This window comes from Fringilla coelebs (assembly GCF_963513975.1).
Source record: "Fringilla coelebs genome assembly, chromosome: 4".
Lineage (NCBI taxonomy): Eukaryota > Metazoa > Chordata > Aves > Passeriformes > Fringillidae > Fringilla > Fringilla coelebs.
The window spans coordinates 15341575-15366916 of record NC_140032.1 but is presented as its reverse complement, the minus strand read 5'-3'; the positions used below and the strand labels follow the sequence as shown (position 1 = coordinate 15366916).

The 25342-nt window shown below is 40.3% G+C and overlaps 2 protein-coding genes across 2 annotated transcripts in view; one reads left to right on the top strand and one right to left on the bottom strand.

Moving 5' to 3' along the window:
• Positions 1-387: 387 nt before the first annotated feature.
• On the bottom strand, positions 388-16225 carry LOC311153057 (ADP-ribosyl cyclase/cyclic ADP-ribose hydrolase 2-like). Its single transcript, XM_084204608.1, has 9 exons — positions 15523-16225; positions 11670-11799; positions 10523-10658; positions 9907-9989; positions 9239-9315; positions 6641-6733; positions 5058-5144; positions 4520-4579; positions 388-1443 (listed from the first exon to the last, which is right to left on the bottom strand). The coding sequence occupies exons 1-9, from the start codon at positions 15690-15692 to the stop codon at positions 1329-1331; spliced, it is 951 nt and encodes a 316-aa protein (XP_084060734.1). The 5' UTR covers positions 15693-16225; the 3' UTR covers positions 388-1328.
• Positions 16226-20833: 4608 nt separating this feature from the next.
• Positions 20834-25342, top strand: part of FBXL5 (F-box and leucine rich repeat protein 5) — a gene marked incomplete at its 5' end in the record, with an annotated part of 34033 nt that continues 29524 nt past the window's right edge. The window contains one exon of the mRNA XM_084204665.1: positions 20834-20971. Coding sequence (XP_084060791.1) covers positions 20834-20971 — 138 coding nt within the window. The remainder of the gene's footprint in view (positions 20972-25342) is intronic.

Below are 25342 nucleotides of genomic sequence, written 5' to 3'. Positions count from 1 at the left end.
TTCTGATTTCAGTACTTCTGTACTTTCAGTACATTTTTGTGTCTGAAACAGATACAAAAATCCTCCAGGCTGGAGTCTAAACCCTCCTGTGAAGTAGGCAAACCCAAATATGTGTGCAATGTAAAGAGATTTGCATTAAAACCAAATAAAAAATTATTACAGTCAGGGAAGCAAGATAAATAAGCAACTACAACATATTTTAAATACTTTATCTTTCAAACATACAACATGATACAGTTGCATCAGGGATTGAAAGGATCTAAATCTACCATAGACCCTTAAATCAGATTCGCTGAGATAACAGGAACATCCTCCCCAAGTTTCCTGGCAACCAGTCAATACAAACACAAATAAATAATACAGAAGCCAACACAAAAAGTGCAAAAAATAGCTACATACAATTATTCTCTGTAGAATGACTATTTCTTTCTGAAGATTTATGAGTCATCTTGGTAGCTGGATGTCCTGGTAGGAGCCTCTAGCTGAAGCACTGGAATTCACACAAGTAACCCAAGAAACCTCCAGGATGGCATCTGCTCTCTCCTCAGTGTGCTCTGAACCCTGTATCCGAGTTCACTGCAAGCAGCCCAATGTCTGACTTGGCAGGTTCTTATCTGAATTTGATATACCATAAATCACATTGTGCTGGAAAAATTGTGGAACTTTCTAGACCTGTTATTTCTGACTATTTGCTATCCAGTGGCCAAGAAACAGCCAGCTGAGGGACAGCTGTGCAGATGATGAAACAATTGATATTATGTGGTAAATAACTGCATGCAAGTATGCACCTAGAATCTTGCTGTACCCTAGTTTTTAAGTTTGGCCCAAGTACTGGACCACTTATGAAGATGAGTTTATTTTTCCACTGTCTTACCTATTGCATCTTGTATCAAGTGAGCAATCTAAGATCTCTCCCACTTGAATTTATGTTTCACCTTCCCAAAACACGATAATCAGTCACTCGGTTTCAAAGGTCAGATGCTAGGATGGTTTTACAAACAAGCCATCTCTGTGGGTGATGTATGCATAGTATCATTTTTCTTTCTGAAATATGTGAACAGGAAGAATTAGTCTTGGTTTAATTCTGGAGAATAAAGATAAGAGAAAATAGCAATGAACTTTTTCTAGAAAAATAAAATGAAGGGTGAGGCTTTCTAGCAGCAGTGGGATAATTTTTGATACTGAAACAACCCAGTATCTAGTATGCAAGGTTTTAATATGCAGGTTTTGCAGTCCCATAGGTAGGATGAATCAGCAGTTAGAAATCAGCTGAAGCAAAATTTATAGCCAGCTAAGGCAAACAGAGGATATGGATTCAGTTGATTAACTCAGTACACTAAAGCAAATTTGAACAAAAAGCCTGCAAAAGAAACAAACATGAGCTTGTTCCAGCTGCCTCCTCTGTCTGAAGATATAGGTCCTCTTTGTGCTGCTGGTGCAGATCTGAAGAAGAGAAAACAAATAGGATGTTCACAGCACAGAGCTGAGTTAGGATTCTTTTAAATATCAGGGGTTTGTTGCCAAGGGTGAAGTTTGTGGCCCAAGTGCTAAGCCAGAAGTTTCTTTATATGAGCCTGCCAACAGATTCCCTTTGGCTGTCATGATGCTATAAACAGAATATCTTTGCAAAACCCTGGGAACTCCTTTCTACCTTCACACAAGTGCCTTCTTGTTTCTCCACTTCCATTTGCTGTCTCTGGCCTTATGCTTGTGATTTTATAGTGCTCTTCCAGACAGCAGTGGTCCTGGAGGACTGTATTTTCAGAGCACTTAGTGCAATGGTCCCCAGATCCACTGCTATGTCTCCCTGACATTGCAATAGTGCAAGTAATCCATGCCACCACTAACAGCTTGCATCTGGCTTCTCCCTGCTTACATTTGTAAGCCATCTCTGCCATCTAGTGGGTATTTTTTACTCCCAAGTTTTTTCTAACGTCAGGGTGTCACCCTGACAAGCTGCAGTCCAAATGTGACTCAGCAGGAGCATCGTTCAAGTCTGGAGAGGAGTTAAGGGGCGCCACCACCATACAAGGAGCCCCAGGTACATCACAGCACCTTCTAGGCCATCCTTCTGCTACCCTGACCCAGCTCTCTCCTTTGCTATGCCTGTGTAGCAGGAGCTGGGGTGGCATAAAAAGTCACTTGTCCAGCTCTGATGTTTTTGGGCTCAGGACCAGATTATTCTCTGGAGGCTGAGAGGGCAGCTCTCAGCCCTGCAACAGCAACCAGCCCTGCTGAAAGGGGATGCATGAGGCCCTGCATGCCTGTCCCACTGTTTACCATGGAAGTATGAACACTGAGAGCACCTATTCTGCAAAGGAAACTTTTCCTAACAGATACCCTCTCCAATTAGTGATACCCCCACTGACCAGCCCCCAGTCAGGTAATGGACCATCACAGAACACAGGAAACATACCTAAGAAGGTAATCATCAAATCATTTATATGCATCTGCTTAAGGCTCTTTCTGAAAAGGCAGCTAGTTTCTACGGAGGTGGTGTTATTTACTGCAGAGAATTGAGTGATTCTGGGAAGAATGGAAGTATTCATTGGCTCGTAGAATTTATATTACTTAAATTTCAGGGAGAGGAAATGATAGTTTTGCATTCAGATTGGGAAGCTCTGTTGTGATTTGTGATATATAAGAAATTAATCAAACTTATTACAGTGCCATGCATAGAGGATGGAATACAGTGCTCATGAAGGAAACAAGCAAGGAAACTTTTCCTAAAGAGGATGAGAACAGCTGAGTTGTTCTGGAGTTGCCCCAGGAGAGTGTGAGACTGGTGTTTCAAGTACAGCAGAGATTATGTTACTTTGAGTACCGACAAGGATGGGAAGGAAGGGGCGGCTGCTCCCCTGCTTACACACTGCAAACGCCATGTGGCAATTCTGCAGAACTGCATGCTCACCCTTAGCTGAAAGGAAAAACACATTAATGGTTTCCAAAAACCTTCTCATCCAGGCTTCCTCAGCTGAGTAACACACACACATCAGAAAACTTTGAGGAAAATTGTTTAAAACCTGGGAGAGGAGAAAAAGCTTCTGTCAAGAGCTCAATAAAATATTGTATTTTCAAAGTCCTGTACTTTTTCTTCCAGTTTGTTAATATTGTCACTATGTTCACAGCTATTATTTTGAAGGGGATAACTGTATTCTCATTTGACACATTGTCCTGGGGTGACCATTCAATTGCAGAACAAGGAAATCCTATTTTAACCCACTGTGCAAGTGGCATTTTGTAACCAATCAAAGCCCAAACAGGAAGTCTGTTCTGTGATCTACTGCCTAGAGGTCTGGAGCTATCAGTGGTATTTATAAACCCACCATTTTCATAACATTTATATGCTGGTGCTAGGATATAATTTGCATGCAAGAATACATGTTGCATTGCAAGGTGAGTAAAAGTTTTCAATGACCAGCAAGAACAGTGAACACTCACTTTCTCTGTAAGTGTGTACCAAGAACTGGACATTTGTTACAGAAGGTGATGTCCACCTCCTCTTCTGTACTGCATGAAGCACTACAGCCCCACCCAGAGGCAGGCGAGCTGGAGTTGCACCTCTCTGCTGCCATAACCAGGGACAGCAAATCAGGACTTTCACAGCAGAAGTTATCATTGCAATATCACACAGGTATTAACAAACAAAAATTTGCATGTGCTTGAGTAAGGAAGAAAGGACAGTAAGAAATAAAGCGTGGATTATCCATAAAAAGAATATAACCACAAACCAGTGTTTATGTATGGATATATTCTACAACATTCCAAACAGTGAGGAAGTTCTCATTTGGATGTTCAAGTATCTCATGTGTACCTATAAATGCAACAGCATATAGATTATGAAACATAGTCAAAATTTAAAACAGTAATCTTTACTGTAAATTTACTGAAAGATAGGATAAATTAATTTAATGCTCCTCATGTAATATAGATAAATATGGATAAGTAGGGAGTTTGGGAGCAATGCTTGCTAATTAAGAAGTTATGTCTTGGATGTAATCTGCATTCTTTGTAGATAACTCACTGGCCCAAGGTAAATACATCAAAATATAGAGATTAAGTCTCACACAAAATGGAAGATTAAAAGAAAACTTCCTCAAAATTTAGAAGTGAAAATTCCAGTAGTTGGAGAAATGTCCTTTAGATCTGTTGCCATTTGATCTATACTTAGATTATTCAAGAAATTAAATTAATGAAAGCAACTTCAAATTTGTAATAGATTTTATATCAGAAGAATGATATGTACAAACTTCACATCATCAGTGATATACAGTGTTACTGTGTGATCAGTGAGAACCCATTAACGCCTAATTTTGAGCTGCACAGACAGTTGTGCACAATTTGTGAACAGACACTGCTAATTCAATCCACAGTAACTAACAAATTCAAGACCACTGTGCATTGCATATGGTGGTACGCAATACACAGTGGTAGAGGTGGTAGAGGTGGGATCTGTTGGCTTCTGCCTAATTTATTCAGTTGTAATGACACTGGGATAGGTGGGACTTTTTTTACTTACGATGCAAAGGCACACTTAGAATGATCAGGATTATCCAGGCAGAGTAAGAACATTACAGACCTGTGAAAACACCATTTTATTTAGTACCTTTCAGGCAGACAACTGAGGAAAAGAAACATGAAAAAATGAAACAAATTCACAGTACTATCATGTTTAAATCTTCCCTTCATTAAATTTATCTCACAATCTATGGGAATGACTAGAGCTGTGAAACCTATTGTGAGTAACTGGTAATTCTGCAGACATTCAATAGTGTTTTTAACTATTGTTTAGATTTTAAATCCAAGTACATGAGGCTATCTTCTGTGTCTGACACCGAGTAAGTACAATGTTCCACTCAATCATACAATAAGACGTAGTGTTTTGCTCAGTAAACTACCAAAAAATGCCAAGTCTGAAAAATATGACATCACCCCTCCAACATATCAGTCCCTCCTGAAGACATGACATTAATGGCACTTCAGTATTGCACAGTAAGAATCAGAACAGATGAGCTGCTTCTGCAAATACACCATAATAATAACACGTTTTCACTTACCTGTAATTGTCAGTGCAAGTGACATCAAAACCAAGAGTTTTCAGCCTGGTTTCTAATGTCTTTACACTATTAGTTCCACAGGAATCTCTGTGAGGAAGGAATTCAATATTATTGCAAATCTTTTGTTATATAATTTCTTTTCACTAAACTTGATGGAATTAGTAAAGTAAATCCCCATTACTTTGCCTCTTCTGTATTCTATAACACCTCCAGAAGAATGGTGCACATTGCTCTTTATGCTTCATTTGCTTACATTACTGTTGTTTCAAAATTTTTATTTTTACAGTTTACAGAGTCTGGAAGGTTAGCTTCGGCCAGTGTAGCATTTTCAGATTCTATTCACTAATAATCCCACGTTTAATATTTGACTAGGCAGAAAAAGACCTAAATAATTTTGTAAAACAGCAAGTGTTTTGTTTGTAATATTCTTTGGCAACTATTTAGGTAGTGATAAAGTTGATGCTATCTGTCTTTACAGAATAAATTCATTATAATAAATGAGAATTATACTTGTTGTTAGAAGCTTGTTTGAATATTGAATAATAGAAAAATACAGAGAGAAAAACCCCAGCAACAATCCTAAACACAGCTCCTGTTTCTAGCACTGATTTTTTAATTTGTAGTCCAATTAGTATAAGAAAGTTTACAGAACCTACTGAGACCTCTAAACTTGCACCAACATAAAGTATTAAGACCAGTGCTACTTATCTGCTGATCAGTAAATACCCATGACTAAATGAAACATATGGAGACCAACAAAGTAATTGTAGAAAACAATTAATAAAAATATACAATTACTCCCATGCATCCATTTACTGAAACATAAACTAAGATTCAGGGCTTGTCTTAGCTTTTCTTTGTGAAAAGGGTAACTTTTGCAAAGATCAGATGTATGTTTTTTCCCTCACAGAGGTATGATTCTTTGATTTAGAGAGACAGGCTGAAAAATGCTAATCTGAACTATGTTATATAGACTCCACAGCACTGTGGTAAAATACACAGGAGACAGTCCAAACTGTTTGGACTGATCAGTTTTGTTATATTTGTTATATTTGTTTATTACTTATTTGTTTGCTTGCTTTATTTAAATTGCCAAAATTAGCAAAATGAGATGCCTAATTTAAAAAAGCCTACATTTTATTACTGGATTAATTAATGAGAGAAAAAGAGCCACTAGTTGGTATTTGCTTGCTTCTACAAATTTTCAAACAGTTAGGACAGCTGAAAATGAAAAGAATGCATGTGGCAAGGTGAATTTCAGCATTTAACCTGAAATTCAGATTGACTCAGTAAAACTGTTCATGGCTCTATATTCATTCAGGGTCTGAGATCCACACACACATCTAACCAAGAGTTGGCTCCAGATCTAATATTAGAATTTATTTATATTTTCTCTTATTCTGGTATTTCTCTACTCTCTTACTCTCTAAGAATGGCAGGTTGTGTCCCCTGTGCCCATGAAAGCATCTAAAATACTTTCTTTTAAGTAGTATGCAAATATAATCAAACAGAAAGATAAGGAGAAATTTTAAAGACAGGTCCAAAAGGGATAAACTAATTTTTATTTTGAAGACATAACTTACCTATCTGGTCCTTCAATATCATCCACAACCCAAATGTCAACTTGTGAGATTTTGTCTTTCTGGAAATTAGGTATTTCATAATCTGCAAAAAAACTGATTCAAGAAAAAAAAATTTGAACTATAAAGAACATGAAAACTAAATAGTCCTTTTCCTCCTCTGTATTTTAATGAATTCACCTAAAAGTGAACAAGAATGAACTTTTTAAAATGTAAAAACAAATCAAAAAGCCTTTGATACTTTATCATAATATCTATCTAAGAAGATATGAAATCTCAAGGTTGATTTTAATGTCTCTAGATTGATATTTTTTGTGAGATGCTGGCATTTCAAAGCCATAGATTTCTAAGCCTTTTAGCAAGACACAGTGTAATGATTTCCTATCTTTTAGGGTTTTTTTTCACCCAGAAAGCTTGTAAGGGCTGAATGCCTGGTCCAAGTCTGGGCCTAGGTCTCTCCTCTAATTTGCTATCCTGTGTCTTCTTCAATGTCTACATCAGCACTACAGTGTCTCTGAGCCCATTCAATGTTCTGAGACCTCCACAGAGAAGAAGGGACCATTAGCTGCCACTTCCTGTGTGGGACCAGCAGTGACAATGTGGGTCTGTCCTTCCAGGCCTTCAGGCTCTGCCATGCAAGCACAGGACATGTGCTGCTTGCCAGTGTCTGGTGGTTCATGAAGTCAGCAAATTATTTCAAATTTCTGGAGAAGTGGAGCAGGAGGACAGATAGCAAGAGTTGCTTTCTCTGTTGCTGCTGCTGGTCTCTGGTATGGTGGTAGCTGACCAGAGACCAGCAGCAGCAACAGCAGATTTGCCTTTCTGTCCAAGGTGTCCAAGCCTGTCCAACACATAGTGAAAATATAACAAAAATATAAAGATTCCAACTCATTTACTCAGTCATGAATATGCTATTTCCAGAAAAAAAGAAGCTTGCTCCCAAATTTGGAGAAATCTTTAATTAGAGGTGTCAGAAACTGTGGAGGAACAATGTACAACTGACTTCAGCAAAACCAATTTTTGAACTGGCTTCTATTATTAAAGAAATCTGCCAACTAAATTCATACTGTGTGAGTGAGCAAAGTTATTTTGCCATGAAATGAGAAATAAATCTTAACTGCAATGATATCAGGTGACGTAATAGTGATTTAAGTGTACAAACTTTAAAACTGAATAAACTTTGAAAGAGGCTTTGAAATACTTGAAAACAGACCAGAGAGATGGTCAGGAAGACAGGCAGATCTTTCAGATTACTTTCTGTTATTAATTATTCAACCTCCAGCTTTTTTCAAACATGATCTCTTAAACAAATTCAGTCATAAATGGACCAGAAGATACACAGCAAAGAAAACAGATTGAGTAACTGGCTTTGTGCTCTCCTTGGCAGGCTGAGTTCCAGCGGTGATTTCACTGGTTAAAATACCACCAGACTGGCAACCCAGGGAACTGGGGGATTAATGTGTGTGTGAGATGTTATTGAAATAAAGAATCTGTAAATTAACAGAAATAAGGAATCCATTTCTAAAATAGGCATCTATAATAGATTCTGGGTATTGGGCAGCTGCCAGGTATTACCATCTGCAGAAGATTGGATCCCAGCTGAGCATCTGACCAACCCAAGAAGACTGTTTAAGTCTTTGCAATTAGCTGAAAGCTGTGTACAGAGATGGACGTTTTGGGGGACAGAGCTAAGTAGTTAGGAGGTGTTTTGGAAAAGATGGTTCTTCTTTCTCTCCTATCCAGAGACAAAAATTGCCTTTTCAATGGTTATTTTCAGTCCTCATGAATACACAGGAGGAGAGGAGGAGACTCTTTTCTATGGCTTTTTAAAAGATGTAAATTTTTGATCTGACAGGACAGTTATGAGGTAATGAAGGATACATTTCTTACCACAGGTAAGCAGTCACTACAGACACTTAGTAAAAGTTCTAAAGGGTATACTTTGACAAAAAATTTTGAATGTAACCTTAGATGAGCTTCTGTCTGGTGGTACACCTCTGAATCAGGAAAAATATACCTGTCCTTAATAGAAAAGGAACTAAGAAGAAGAAGAAGAAGCTCATCTTTACTATTATCCTCCTCAACAAACATTTTTTTTGTTTTCTGAAACAATAATAGACTTCAAACTACATCCACTCTTGGTCATGGAGAAATAAACTTTCCCTTTAGAACATACCAAGTTTGCTGGTAGGTCTGACAAAAGCTACACTCCTTGTAACAATATACTCTATTTGGACATGTCTCTGAAGAGATATTTCATTAACACCCATCTTTTTGAAGACATACACATTTTGCCACAGTATCTTGGCTGACTCTAGGGCAGCCTTTAGAGCATTCACCATGCTTGCCACAGCAGTTTGTAAAATGCAAGAGTTGAAAGGATTGTTCCCATCCAGTACGTATTAATCCTCCAGCTAGGGACAATTAACAGCTGTCCCACAACTCAGCAGACTTTGATGCAACAGGTCCTTTCAGCTACACTTCCCATGCTTTGTGCAGCAGAAGACCCAAATAATTGGTTGACTTTTTTGTAGTCATCCAAACTCTACACAGAATACCATACTACACAGACTCCACACAGAAATCAGTCAGTTCTCTTACCCTGGCTGTGGATAAGCTCCTCCCTCTGCAGAACCATTCAGCAGGACCTGGATCACCCCTGAGCTGTGCTTTGCATACTGCAACAGATAACAATGCTTTTCAGATCTCACAGATTTGTCATGTAATTTGGTATTTTATAGCAAACAACAGTAACCAAGGAAAGAATTTTACCACGAAGACTATCAGAACTGCAAAAATCATGCTAGACTAGCACCCTAGCAGGTCACTGAAGTAAAAAGGACAGGAACCAAACAGGCCATGGTTTAATTCAATGATTCTTCTCAAGCTATTTTCTCACATTTGTAAGTATTCTTCAGCACAAGAAGGAAGCATTTTGGCATTCTCAGTTGAGTTTGATATGTAAGTGAAGGGTTTTCAGCAAGGCTGTCAAATTAGGACCTGTAATCGGTAGACAGTCAGTGTGCTTACTGTGCTTATATGGGTTTTATTAACAAAGCTAACAGAATTTTAACACATTATCTAGCTAAAGTGAATGTTAAGTTCTCCTTGCTAAAACACTTGTAGCTAGTCTAAAACAGTGTATTTGTATCAGGGAGAATAGTCCAGTAGAGTTATAGGCTGAAATCTGTTTTGAACTAGCAATGTTTTCCTGAACCACCCCGGACACACTTGCAGATGTAAGAAGGCAGCACTAATAAAATATTTACAATGCTTGAGGCCATCCTCCAGAAAGAATCCACTGCATTGTTTTCACATTCCGTCGCGGTAGGGCAGGATTCATAGTCCAGGCCTGTAGGAAGGCATGTGATTTGTGCTATTAGAGAGATGATAATATATATATATATATATATATATATATATATATATATATATATATTTATAATAACTATAAAATTGACTTTAGCAAGCAACTAAATATATTTGTGCATTACTCACTGAATCCACAACATATGTTTGACATAGCAGTGAAAGCTGTCGTATTTTTTCAATCATTTTCCATCCTTTGTAGTTTACACAAACAGTGACATTCTGAGGATTCAGTAATTTGGCTGAAATGGTTCTACTTTGTTCCTGGGATGCAGGGAGCTCCAGGCTCAGAAGACTGAATAAGAGGTTTATCCCCACTGCAGGACCATTTAGATTTCACTAAGTGCTTCCCTGACTGCAGTGTTAAATATTCACATGATACAAGAGAGAAGAAGACAGTGAAGCTATCCCTGATTTTTCATGGGGTAAGAGCAGATTTAGTTTCTCCAGGACACAGCAGTTGGTCTCCATTACGGTTTTACAGATAAATGTTTAACATGGTCCTCATTGCCTTACCAGGGCTGTCTGCCTGCCCACACCAGTTCAGAAAATCTCCAACGAAGCCAAACAGAGTATCACCCACGGACATGTAGCGACGTCCTCTGTCAGCAAAGCTATTGACTAGTAGCTGATTATTTTCCCAGAAAAGAGACTAGGAAAAAAAACATAAGAGAAGAAATGTACCAACACTTGGGTGCAGACACAGTGAGATTATGGGGTATGGAAAACAGTTGAAAACATGTTTTGGTATTTCTTTCAAAATCAAGCTAATAACCAGAAATGTTAGCTATCTCTTTAAAGGAACAAAGTTTTTTAATTTTCCAGAGGTGTAAATTCTGATCACAAGTGACTTGAGGAAGAGTACTAGATGAGAAGGGATATAGTCCTATTTTAAATATAGTTAGGCCTAGATTTGCTGCCTTAGCAGACAGATGTAGGGGAAGAAAAAAAAAAAGAAAGATATTTATAAACCAGATATATGTTACCAGAAATCTGTCAACATTGCTATGTTGGCTTATGGTGTGAAAAAATCCCACATGTCTAGATGTTATTTCTGTGTTTGTGGAACTCCTCATGAATTAAGCCATGTTGACAGTAGTATTTGTTGGTTTAGCTTGTATCATTTAGAAATGAGGAATAATTGTGCCAGAGGCAGAACACGTCTTTTGCACTTCCACGGTTCTTTGCAACTGCCAGCACATCAAACCCTCACTGTTCTCTGGCACAGAACAACGTCCTCTTTTATTTCTGCTTTTGCTAGTTCAGTGTGTCAATGTTTAACATGGGTGTGAGGAGTAAAAGCAAAAGGTGACAGCAAGCACAGCATTTGCAGCCAGAGTGCCTAACTTAAGGAAAAGCAGAAGTGGAAGTTCAGGGACTATGGCAGAGCTCCCAGCACAATAGGAAAAAGGGGGGATCTCTGTAGTATGAAAAGAGAGACATTGCTGAGAAGCTACTGCATAAAATAAACACATGGAGCCAAACACATTGAAACATGCTACCAAGTCTGAGCCTAGTTTATAAACTACAGAGTCTAGTTTAGAAACTAGACTGGTCAAAAAGAGTGACTCACAAATCAGTTACAGAGTGACTCGTCAATCTTGAACTGTGTCACATAAAATCTGTTGTATGTCACAGGGCAATTAACATAAAAAATTATTACCTTGTTAGGTGGAATCGTGTGAAATGTGAGGTTGATAAATAATTCATAATCCTTAGGTAGAATGCTGCAAGGATCCTTGTAAATAAATGCATTTTTAAATGCTTCCCATATCTGTGAACAATTCTTCTCACTGTGATAATTGAAACAAACAAATAGCAAAATTGTTTTTTCAAAGCTGAGCAAGAAAGATACCTGTTCTCAACTCCTTCAAATACCCCAATTAAAATCCATATAAGGTTAAGGCAGAAAACTGAAGTCAGGGTGGTAAAAAATTTGTAGCTCAGGAAGAGCATAGAGATCTTGTCTTCTGAGTCATAACTGCACCAGATAAGGAAGAAGTAGCAAGGAAAATATTAGCATTTACAGTAAGGAATTAGAAACACACTATGACTCAACAAAAACCTTAGTAGGTATGGTATACACAGTGAGTTTGCTATCCAACACTGTAGAAATACTGAAGAAATAGCTTTCTTTGAAATTTTCCAGATTCAAAAAGCCATTTCAAATAAACCATAGCTAAATATCCAATGCTGCTGGAATGCAAAACTACTCTTAAAATGTCAAATTCAAATGCAGGACAAGTTGCTAAAAAGCTTTGATGGTAGAGTAATGATGGTGACAGATGCCTTCAGTTTCTAGGCCTTGGGACTGTGCAGTTTTCTCTTGCTGGAATGAGTACAGTGACCAGGGACTGTGTGACAGGGACACACACTGTCACTATGCAGCAGCTGTAAGAACTACAAGTATGTTGTTAGCATTCAACAATTCAAGTGCTGAAATAAGATGCTAGGCTGTGCACTCCAACATCTCCCTTCTGCCAGCACTGTCTTGGGGATAATAACCTCCATGGAGGGACAAGACAGGCTGTCTACAGATAAAAGTGTCCTATGTCTCTGGACTTTCAGGATCTCACCTGTCACAGCTCTGAGCCTGCCTGGAGTAATTAAGAATGGAATTCCTGTTTTCACCACTTTTCCACAGCATCTTCCCCCCATAATGCTGTGACAACGTCTATGCCAGGAACACTGTGCATAACAGAATAATTATATGCATACAGCCTTCCTAACATGAATTGCTGTTTTTGCAAAGTTCTATGCTTTTGAAAAACAGTAGTCCTGAGAAGTAAATCGAACTTTGCCATAACAGTGTTTTGCTCACTTAGTATCATCCACATACAGCATGGTTTCTGCTGGTACAGGTTCTTTAGGGAGCTGCTTTGTGACACTGAATGTCACAGACACTTTAAAGGAGCCCTTGTGATGAGCTATGCAGGAAACAGACTTCTTACAGAAATCTCTTGTCATGATTCCAACAATTATATAAAAATTCCCTATATAATTTAATCAGATATGGATCTTGACCTGAAAATTTTCAGTGATGCAATATGATCCTTGATCAGTAGTTTCAAGGTTTAAACAGATTTACTTAATAAAAGAATTTGGACCCTATTTCTGATATATTTCTGAAGCTGTTATATTTTGGCTTCTGACAATTGTATATACTTAGGTCTCATTTTGCTAAAGAGCTTTCTACTCGAGGCACTTACATTCATACTTGTGGGTTACGATCAACCGAACTTTTAAGATCTTCCTTGACAGGTGCATCCATCAGTAATTTTCTGGTTAACTCACATATTGCTTTTTTTTTTTCCATGACTTCTCACTCAGTTTTGAACAGCTTGTAAATCAAAAGGATTATTCTGCTCAGATACTCAAAACTTCTTAGCTGGCAAAAACACTTTTTGAAGTGTTCCTACAGGGTTGGGAAAGCCTGCTGCTCAGGACTGCTGTTCAGGACAATTCCTTCTAATCTTAGTAGACACTAATAAGTCAGATTAAGTTCATACTATGTTAAAAAAATTGTTTTCAAAGCTTTCATGATATACTACAAATAAACAAATATGGATGAAAAGCATTATAGGAACATTTGTGTTATTTAGCGTACTCCTGTTAGGAAATGTCAAATATGATCTTAATTCAAATTCCTCACTTCTGCATGGCCACAGCATTTTGTAAAATGCCTGTTTTGATTGCCATTTTGCACATTGTGTTTTAACATGTGGGAAAGTTTTTCTTATGTTCCTATAAACATCTTTACATTTTAACTATCTTGCAGTGTGAAGACATGTTTTGCTAGCTTCCCTTAAGTTAGTAAAGTATTTTTAGAAAATTTGCACATAAATTCAGAAGCAAAAGTGGTCACGTCTCTGTAAAAGGTAGCCAGGGCTAACTAAGAAAAAGACAATGAACAGAAAGGGCTATTAATAATTAGAATATCTATTTTGCATCTGTGCAATATGAAATTTCCATTTTGTTTGAATTACATTATTTGCTTGTAGACCTAAGGGAAAGGGAAAAATCTCCACATTTTAAGAAATCAGTTGCATAGCTGTTCTTTTAATAATGCCATTTTTGGTCTAAATTCAGGAAAGTAGTCCTAATGTCCTGCCTGGCTTCATGCTATTCTGAGCAAGAACACTTTGATGAACATGTTCAAACTTCTCAATTTTAAAATCATGTTGTGAAAATGTAACCAGAATTCAGTAAATCACAAAACTATCATAAACATGAGACATATAGAAATGTTTTCCAGAATACTGCATTTTCATCTCTAAAAGTCCAAATCAATTAACAATATGGTTCAAATTTCTACAGTAACTATCCCTTATGTTGCTCATTTTAGCATATTCTGTATTATTGTTCATGTCCTGCTTCAGATATAAATGAAGTGGCATCGTTAAGTCCTGCAGAAGCTCTACCTATCTAGAGCCTACTGCATGACCAGATTACCTACACAACTGTAAACTAAGTTCACATATTTTATATTATGTAATATATTGTAGGAATGTAGAAATCTACATTTAAAGTTTACTTCCCCTTTCCATTGTGACACATTTATAAATTTGCTAAGTTTAAACTGTTCCACTGTGTTATTTGCATTAGGATGATCTTTTTTCCTTCATAAAAAACTTGAAAGAAAACACTTCTAATAGGTTAAGAGTATTATTGTGCAGAAATATATTGTTTTGCCTTTGTTAAAAGTGAAAAATTTGTTTTAAGTCTTTTATCTTCCTCTTTTGCAACAGGAACTGAAAATGGGAGGTTGGGGAATTGAGGTGATATTTGCAATATCATCTAATCCTGTTTTAAGACAGCAATTCAATGCTACAGGAACCCAGACAGGGCCCCTCTGCAAATACCTCTTCACACTTTTAGGACAACTTTTTAGTGGCAGAATAAAGGGCTGAACTCCAGGAGATTGTCCTTCTTATTTTCCTCATATTTACTGAAGCCCTTACAATGCAAGGAAGATAGAAAAGTGCTCATTTTAGCAAAGTGTGGGATTTACTCTAGCATAGTATAATCAGCACAGCCAATAGAAGCTCACAGATGATCCCACTGGAGCAGTTGATCAGTACTTGATTTTTCAGGTGGATGAGCTAAACAGGTTACTTCAGTACCACAGGACAGCTGTAAAGTGAGGTGTTCCCCTTCTACACGACCTGATATAGAGGCATGCAAAGCAAAGCTGGTCTTCCCAGGACTGCTGTCAGATTTGGTACTTCCAAAACACCATCCCTGTCATTTCTGTGTGTTGTTGTCCTTACAGAAAGTAAGGGGGTGTGGTGGGCAAAAAAAAGTGAAATAAAGAATTGAAGGATTAAAAGTCTTGCCTCAATTACTCTACTTAAAATATGACATCCATCAAAGTCATTTTGTTACTTCCAGACAGCTATAAGCATGTTGGCATCAAAAGGATCACTTTCATGGCTAGAAGCATAACAACAAGCTTCTGATTAACAACCATTTTGTACAGAACATAAAAAACTAATCCAGAAACAAGCAAAACTTACCCAACAGCAGGGTTCACAATTCTAATATAATCATAGCATCTTCCAATGACAATACTTTCCAGGTTTTGAGTAGTACCTTCACCTTTCCATTTCCTTCCCTGAACTCCTGAGAAGCTGTTCATACACAGAACAGAGACAAATAAAAGAGGGAAAAAAAGGCTCATCATCATGAATTCTTGACAATCCAAATTCTTAAAAAAAAAAAAAATAAAAAAGGAGAGTTCAATGATACAATTTAAATGGAAACCTGCAGTCTGAACGTTTAATATTTTCAGTACTAGCTACAGCTCTATACACAACACAAATGCGGAAAAAAAAACCTTGCTGGAAACTATAACCTAACTATTTCCTGGAACGATTGCAGCTCAGGGATACATCACTTCCTCGTGTCTAAAGTATTCCCCACTTCAGAAAAACGAGAAACATTGAAGGCCACCTGGTGATAACTGAAGAGAATTGCAGTATATCTCCATAAAGGGAGGAAAAATCCCCTTACCACTTGAATACTTAGGGTGCCTTTGGTTCGCTTAATACTCGTTGCTGTGCTACACTTTCCTAAACCATTAAAAAATGCTTGCAAGCAAAAAAAAAAACCCAAAAAACAACCAAACTAAAATGTGCAGTTACAGCAACGACAGTCTAAATATCCAAGTCCTCGAGTTATCTTGTATCAGACACAGGGGTAATGTTAGTCAGCTCTTTTTCCATCTCTCCCCTGGGTAGTGACAGTGGCATTTTGGTGTGATGATATGTGTGTCATGTGTTCATGAAAAAAAACCTGCCTTGCAGTCATGAATCTATCCTAACGAGAAACATAAGGATTATTACTTATAGCCTGTGCACTGAACAAATGTCTTCAGCTTCTGCTGTCATTCTCCTCCAGGTTCTTTCCCCTAAATACTCTGTTAGAACATCAAAAGGCACCAATCAATCTAATGTTCAGAATATTCACTGGTACATACTGCTGCAAGTACAACCACATTGGTTTTTTTTCCTTTAAAAAAACAGATTCAACCTCCAAGTATTTTTGCACTCACATTTCTGAGGACCATGCTGCTGGTTCTTCTTTCTTTCTTTCTTTTCTTTCTTTCTTTTCTTTCTTTCTTTTCTTTCTTTTCTTTTCCTTCCTTCTCCTTCCTTCCTTCCTTCCTTCCTTCCTTCCTTCCTTCCTTCCTTCCTTCCTTCCTTCCTTCCTTCCTTCCTTCCTTCCTTCCTTCCTTCCTTCCTTCCTTCCTTCCTTCCTTCCTTCCTTCCTTCCTTCCTTCCTTCCTTCCTTCCTTCCTTCCTTCCTTCCTTCCTTCCTTCCTTCCTTCCTTCCTTCCCCTCAGTGAATATATAACTTTATTTTTTGTGTGCTTATTTATGAAGTGCCACATTTCTGTTGATGCACTGGTACTCAGCTGCTGGATTTTGCTGAGGGAAAAATCTTGTTAATCCTTGAGTAAATTCCTGATGATGGATTTCTGCTACAAATGTGATAAAGCAATATAAATGCTATAGTTAATTGGTTGCTACCTGCAGCAGAGTCTTCAGGAAAGCCAGATTTACTCAGAAATGGATGTGCAATGTTGTGCTTGATATGGCGGAGACACAGGGAATTATGTACTTTACTCCTGTTTCTTCTCTAATGCTTTTTCTTCCTATTTCTCTTCCTAACCTCTCTATGTCCATGCTGATAGGGCACCAGAATAATAATCAAATGGTTTCAGGCCAATACTTTGGATTCAGGATTAGACAGTGCAATAGTCATGGAAGTCACTGAACATTTTCTTTTATTATTGACTTTGCTGCAACCAAATTTTGCTCAGTACTTTCAGAATCTAACAGAAACCAGAATGTGATGTGATCTTCTATACAGAAATGTGCAGAAATTGTCACTGATTTTTGCATCAAGGCTAGAACTTTTGTTTAAAGTATATACTTAAAGTTAAGAAGGCACACAGATACTGAATGTTTCTCCAAGTGCACACTAGGTTAGGACACAGCACCTTGGGGAACAAGATGTGTGTTCCCAAACAAATAGACAACCTGTCAAAACATCCCAGAGGAACTGGATCCAAGAGTTGTTGGGATCCCCATTTCAACTCCTGTCAAGCTTCCTTTCCTCACTGGCAACTTCTAGAAACACATCAGGCCAGAAGGGCCTCTGACCTGACTCAGCACAGCCATTTTAAATTCGTGTTCTTAGTTTTGTTCTAAGTGTTTCACATGAGGGCTAAATTAACAACTTCCAGGGTTCCAGTGGTTTGATAGCCTTGAGAATAAAACCTTAGCTCTGGCCTGAACTTGCCTACTTCTAGCTTCCAGTCACTGAATCTCATGATATCTTTTTCTATTACATTAATGAAGAATCCATCTTTAGAATCATCTCTCCATGTAAATTCTTGTAAAAAATTACCAAGTCTACCCTTAAACTAGTCCATGAAAATTCAGTATTTTAATCACTTTATCAGGTAATTTTTCTTGTAGTATTGTAAATCACTGCCACAAACTGGCTGACCGTCTTGCCTCCCGAGGTCTGGCAATTCATGGTGGATGCAGATCACTGTTCCTCGCTCTCTGTCCCTCTCTCCTAGAAGATGTTATTGCTCATGAACAAAAGTCAGAAAATTGGCAGCATACCTGCTCTGGAGATACTGCAGTTCACAAACTGAATATTAACCCAAACAACCATGAAATTCAGCATATGTTTACATTCTGAACCCCAGAAGATGAGAAACTAACATGTTCTCTCATGTTATTTCTATCAGATGGGAGTAGTAAGTTCCAGCAGTAGGAAGGTGTAACGTCAATCCTCTCTTACTACTCAAGCATGAATTTCTGAATAACTTCAATTCTGTGTGACCACATGGTCTAGACCTGGAAACAGGACCTCATATTCACAGGCTCCTCCATAAGCATTGAACTTCAAACCTTGTTTCTTAAGGGTTTTTGTCTTCAGTGCACAAGTCTACCTACAGCAGTAACACAAGGTCTCACCTGCTCCCTTGAGTGCCAGGGCACACTCTCTGCGAAAGACATGCTCAAGCCCAAGCCCAGAGCTCTGCTCACTTGCCAAGCAGTAAACACAGCTGTGTGCTGGCTAGCCAGCTGTGTAGCACCTGTGCTTCGCCTTCCTTTCTTCCCTCCTGTGTAACTGCTTTTTTTTCTCCCACCCCGAAGTTGTAAGAATTTAACCTTCTGAAGTTTGTACATATTTGCAAATATGGCTAAGTAGGTCAGTGTGTTCAAAAGTCCTTTGAGGAGGAAAGGATTCATGGAAAAGGAAACGCCTAGCACTGCAATTGCTTGATTAATTTCCTTAGATAAAGAGATGAAAAGATTATTGTGCACAGTGTCAGCTAAGTAACACTCGTAACATGAGCTCTACTGCTTAGTTCATTATTTACTGCTATTACCAGCATTTTATTCCCAATGTTAGTATGTTGAGAAATACCAGACTAAAAACTCACATGACTTTGCTGAAAATATTTCAACATATTTCCAATGAATTGCTTACACCTATGAGCTCACTAGCTCTAATACATTTAATATCTGCAACACAGACCTTGTACAGCTTTCAGTCAGAAGTGCCTGCTGCATTCATTGTGTGTTTCACAAAGTATTTTGGTGACATTAACTGAACATTACAATGCTGCTCAACAGTTTTACAACACTGCACGTTGCTTGACAGTTACAGCTTTTGTCAAATCGATGTGCCATCTCAACTTGGTCCAGTGTTCCTGTTTACTTTGAAATGTTGCACAAGCAGATCAGTAGGACAGGCAGGTGTTTCTGGTCCATTGGCCTCGGATGTTAAACAAACACACTTTACCTGTTTGGCACAAATGCCGCAAAAGGCTGGGCACAGATTCTGTGCTGCAGCCTATACAAATAGCTTTCCCAGGACCTTTCTTGATGAGGTCACACTGCAAATCCTGCGTCCAGTTCTGTGCCCCTCAGTTCAGGAAGGACACTGAGGCCCTGGAGCACGTCCAGAGAAGGGCAACACAGCACAAGTCCTGTGAAGAGCAACCAGAGAAGCAGGGGTGTTTGTTCTGGAGGAGACCACGCAGGACCTCACTGCCTTGTGCAAACACCTGAGAGAGAGGAGGCTGTAGCCGGTGGGAGTCGATCGTTTCTCCCAGGCAAATAGCAACAGGACAGGACTGAAAAAAACCGGGCAGGAGATCTTTCTCCTTTTTAATACCTTTATTAAAAATCAGCTCCAGTGAGAAGAATCAACAGGTCACACTCACACTGCCACTGCTTCCAAGAGTGGCACAGAAAAGAAAGAAAATTGCAGCTTTGTCCACGGGTCTGCAGGCAGAGTTGGGGGCTCCATTCTCACAAGAAGACAAAGAGATTCCGACTTTCCTGGTTTGACATTCGGGGTCCTTTTTCTAGCCGACATCTTTTAGGTTAGGGTGAAAGGTAAAAAGGGTCTCAGTGGACACTGGACTCTGTTCCTCACGTCTAGACATAATTTTGATCTCTTCATTCCGTGTTGGCTCGTTTTAGGGGTTTTTGCTAGGTTTGGTGAGGGACTTCCTCATTTTCATGCCAGCCCCGTCATCCCTTCCTCTTCACCGTCCCGGGTTGGGGGGGGTGTGGGGTGTGCCATCCTCCAGGCAGCAGCAGGGTAGTACTCGACAAAACGGGGAGTTCTCAACCATCAATAACAGGTAGTTACCCACTATTGAAGGGTGATTACAACATGAAATTATCAACAACAAACTGTTAGAACTCCACCCTGGCAGCAACTGGCCCAACCTGTGAACTCTGCAACCTTTAAAAAAATGGGTAACTTTTCTACTCATAACAGGACAGTCTTAAACTGCTCCAGGGAAGGCTCTAGGTTGGATTTCAGGAAGAATTTCTTCACAGAAAGGGTGATTAGACATCGGAATGGGATGCCCACGGAGGTGACTGAGTCATCGTCCCCCGGGGCGTTTAAGGAAAGACGTCGTGGCGCTCAGTGCCATAGAGCACTCGCAGACAAGGTGCTCGGTCACGGGTTGGAGTCCGTGACCTCAGAGGTCTTTTCTAACCTAACTGATTCAGTAAGTGTCTTTTACATCCGCAAGCTGCAACCTTGGCGTTGCCAATGCATCGGATCTCGAGTCGTGCAGTACTGCAGCTCACTAGGAGGAACCTAGGGCTGTGCCGCCGAGCGGGAGCGCATCCCACAGGGGGAGCAGATCCCACAGGGGGAGCCGCCCGGGCCGAGGCAGGCCCGGCTCTGCCGCTCCCGGCGGGAAGGGGCGGGGCCAGCCGCGCACGCGCGGGGCGGCGGGCGCGGTCACGCGGGGCGGGCGCACGCGCGGTGCGGATGCTCGCGCCGCCGTTCGCGCCGCCGTTCGCGGCGCGGCTCCATGGGGAGAACATGGCTCCCTTCCCCGAGGAGGTGGATGTGTTCTCCGCCCCGCACTGGCGTATGAAGCAGCTCGTGGGGCTCTACTGCGACAAGGTAGCGGGCCGGGGCGGCCCCCGCGCCGCTGCCCCGGGGCGGGAGGGAGGGTTTGGGGAGTGCGCAGCTGTCAGCGCCCCGGCCCCGCCGGTAACTTCTGCCCTGCGCTGCCGCGGGGCTCCTGAGCCCCTCACGGGCTGCCGGTGCCGCTCCCCGGCCGCGCACGGCTGGGGCTGCCCTCGCTGCCCTGTCGGGCCGGCCGGCGGGAGCCGTGTCCCGCTCCGCCCGGCGCGGAGGGGCGGCGGTGCCGCGCAGGGAGCGCCCCCCGCTCGGGCAGCCCGGCAGAGCCGCCGCGGGCCTGGCGCTCCCTGCGCGGGCAGCGCGGCCCGGCCGTGCTTGCCGCCCAGGCAGGGCACGGGATCGTGCTTGCGGGTCTGTGCACAGCGTTCTGCTGGTGAGTGGCGTAAACGTACCCTGGGTACGTTCTTTTATTTTTAATGCATGTAGTTTTGCTCGTGGACAAAGGTAATTCTTATTCTTGCATCAGGGTAGTTAAGTAATCAAGGCTGGTGTGTCACCTGAAAGGCAAACTTCCCTGCAGCAGCTTTGAGTGTTGTGGGAGGGTTTGGGCAAATGCTTCACAGCCAGCACTCCTACTGCAAGAAGTTTTGCCTCCCATCTCCGGGCATAAATGGCTGTTTGGGAGAACCAGATTGGCTACAGAGATTTAAAAGAACGATGAAGTTACATGAGAGGCGGTTACAATAGCTTACTGCTGCCAGCAGCATGGGGGAGTTCATGCTTCCCGATTTCCTCATGACACCTTGCACTGCTCTGGGATTCACCACATCGTTTCGTGTGCCTCTTCCATTTGCTAATAGGTTAAAGAAAACCTAGAGCTGTTTTTTTGCAGGATTTGGTAACTGGACAGGCTGAGCACAGGGTCTGGGGAGAGGAGAAGGGGAGACCTTGTCTAGTTTCTTTCACATTGCCTTTTATTTGAGAGCACATTTGCAGTTAACTTAATCTGTGGTGGCAGAAAAATTTGTGCTATCGTAACAGAGTGGATTTTATTGGAATGGAAACAAACACCCCCACTGACTCCTGGTAGGTGTTTCAGTGTGTTGTTTATAGCAGCTGAACAGGTTTCATTTAAACGTCCAGATCTTTTAGTAGTTGGCGTTTTGTTCCTAGAGAGGCCTTTTTGTCACTTTTATTAAGCCTCCCACAAAGTTTTGTCCAAATTTACCACGCCTGATAAAACTTCTTGGGGGGCAATTACTGGTTTTCCTGAGTATTGAAAAATTTTATTAAAACTATCCAGTTTGTAATGTTCATAATCTTTCATTTTCTAACAGTTTTTATACAGGAATTTTCTTGCTCCCTTTTTCTTTTGAGTAAGGGCAAGCATGAAGGAATGGCACTTTTTAAAAAAAGTGTTCAATTTTACGTCCTTTAACCCTGTTGCAGAACTTGGGGTGTGTACCTTGCCTGTGACTTTTTATAATATCAGCTTTGCACCAGAAAAACTTCCAGTATTTGAATTTCCTTCTAGTGTGATTGAGATGCTGCAGTCAGGTAAGTCTGTAGTTCTGCTTACATGGCAAGTGTAATCTCCAAAGCCATGCTCTTGGTAAGTATAGTTTGACCTCGAGGGTTCTTTAATTCTGTGAATTATGTGTTACCTGTGTTCATCGGGTTCCCTGTGCACTGTAATACAGTTGCTGCTCGTGTCTGAATTTAGTAATTTCCACTGAATGTTAGTGAGGGTGAAATGCGCTCGTCCATCTTTGCTTCTCAGGAGAACAATTACATTGTTTCTGATGGAAAAAGTACCTAGGCACTTAAATAATCCTCTAGGACAGAGATACACAGTTTATTTTGTTCTCCCAGGACTTCATGTGAGACAGAACAGTAAACTGGACATTCAAGCTCTTTAGTGCTTTAGGAAAGTTATCCTACTTTTTTTGCTGTTGCTAGTGAAGATCTCCCTGTACCTTTGCTGCATTCCTAAATATCATTTTTACCTGTGTTGTATACACTGCCCTGGACTTGAATAATATGAGTAATTAGAATTATGTTTAATAAGGAAATCCACCCTGTTGCCAAATCTGTCTCCTACTCTGATGATCAGAAAATTCGTTAAGTGCTCTGAGGATGTCCCCCCTGTAGGCAGTGGAGTGCTACAGCAGACAGTCTTTATAACTGAAATGCTTGTCCTAATGCCTGACGTCATCTTTGCTACAAATAGAGCAGATTCTGTTTTCCCATCTCTAGTGAACCGTTCTTCGTTTTCAGAAAGATCTTGTGTTGATTTGCAGTTGTAGCCCTGTCCTCCATCTTAGCTGTGTGTTCTCTGGCTTAAGCAAACGGATTCATTCTACCTCATCACGTGGGTCACGCTTGCTGTACCTCAGTGTACTTGTTGCTTTTGTCAGAACTAAGCTGCCATTCTCTAACTGTTTAAGCTATCTGACTGCTGCTGTTATGATTGCCTGCCTCTCTGGCTCCCATCAGTGCTTGAGGTGACTCAGGCTCCAAACTGGCAGAAAACATCTTTTTTTCTGAAGCAGGGTAGGTTTTTTGTTGATGTAGTGCTGCCAGCAAGCAGTGGTCAGATCGGTACTGAAGCCAGTGGGAGGCAGAGAGTGGGACTGTGACAGCCAGCAGTTAGATTGACTGAAGCTACTGTGAAACCTCAGCCTAATTATGTCTGTGTTTTCCTGAAATCTTGTGCAGAACAGGACAGCGCTGGTGTCGAGTAGAGCAGATTTGTTGTTCTGCAGTTCTTTTTTTAACAGCAGCATACTTGCTTTGTGTTCCTCTAATCCCATGCTTCTCTGAGGACTGATGCTCAAATTCCCTTTCATTTTTGTCATTAGACTCCTGTCCTCTGTGGAGCACTATTCACTCCTCCAAGTCAGCATGCTGATGTCCAGTGAGGCAGTCTCTGTTGTCACATTATGGTCTTGTGTTTTCTGCACTCAAGAATGTGCCACTTGTGTAATACCAGCTTTCCTACCTATGTCTGAAATTATTGTATCTGTCACAAATGAAGCGACACAGATTTCAGCTGATAATGAAAATCCCATTCTGGTTTGGCTGGAGACTGGTAGCTAAGGCTTGAGAGCACTGTTTGCAAGTGTTTGAGCTACCCTGTGATTTCCTGCCGGCTCAGTTACTTTGCTGTAAGGCAAAAAAATACCAAAAACCTTAGAGAGATCATGATCTGTAACATCTATCATTTTCCTTTTAACTGGTTTCGTTATCTTATCAAAAGGAAGTCAGATTCTTTTTTCTAAACAAATCTGTGCTGGCCAGTTGTTGCTTCTTTTAGCTCCAAGATTGGGGCTACTCAAGTAGCAGATTCTGGTCTACGTACCGACTGCAATTAAATTTTGGCTAGGCCTTCCCCAGAAACAAGATACCATCCAGTATGGGATTTCAAACTTCCTGCTTGCTTGTGGAGTTACTGCAGCCAGAGCATGTTTTCACATCTTTGTGATACAGAATTCCCCAGCAAGTTTAGGGTGCTTTAGGAGTAGGAGAAATGGTTGCACTCTTAAATGCCGTAATGAAGATACTGGTGTTTGATTGCTTGTTCTCACATGCTTCTGTCTGTCTCTCAAAACTAGTGTGAGACTTCATACTGTGACTGAGCGTAATAACTCAGGATGTAATAACTGGCTGCTGCTGGAAGAGTTAATTGCTGATGATATCCTTTATGCTTGTCTGGCTGCTTGATGAGCAGCTAGTTCATCTAGGGAACTGAAGCGAAAGGTGATTCAGTAAAACTGGCTCAATAAGAGGTCAAACAAGCTCCAGAACGAGGTTGTTAGTATGGGAGGGAACAGGGTGAACCATGGCAGGAGGGAACAGCTGCTTGAATAGCTCAGCTTTATTGTGAAACCTTTGGGTGTTCCAGCAAAAGCGTCTAAGGTCCTTCTTTTGTTTGCCTGACTTCAGTCTCCTGTGATCTCATCTTTCTACAAAAGACCTCTGCAGTTATTTCTCATGGTTCAGTAATTGCTTTGGCTAGTTCTTCCTGGAAATTTAGATCAATTTTGTCATATTCTGGTGACTTGAATGCATTGAACTTGCATAAATATTTAACTAGTATTTTTCTTTTCTAGTCTACACTTCTGACTTTTTGCTAAAAATTAATTGCCATAAATATTTTTCCTAGTTATTTTTTTCATGCAGATTTGAGCAAAGATGACATTAAGTATTTCTGTTGTCATCTGCCTTTCCTGTTAAATAGTTGACTTAAAGTATTGCTTTTCTTCTCTTATAATCCTAATTTGAAGTCTAAGTACTGTTCTATTCAAGTTACCTGCACTTACCTTTGGCTTCTGCTGAATAGAATGAAATGTTTTCATATGTTAAATTTGTGATTTTCTTGTGTCATCTGTAGTATAGAGGTGAAAAATA

Excerpts from the sequence above, each read along its gene's own strand:
- LOC311153057 (XM_084204608.1), bottom strand. The coding sequence starts at position 15,692 with ATGATGATGAGCCTTTTTTTCCCTCTTTTATTTGTCTCTGTTCTGTGT. Across the intron at positions 10,659-11,669 it reads ACACGATTCCACCTAACAAG|TCTCTTTTCTGGGAAAATAA; the intron begins GTAATAATTTTT and ends TTTTTTTCCTAG. Across the intron at positions 4,580-5,057 it reads ACTTGCACTGACAATTACAG|GTCTGTAATGTTCTTACTCT; the intron begins GTAAGTGAAAAC and ends GTGTTTTCACAG.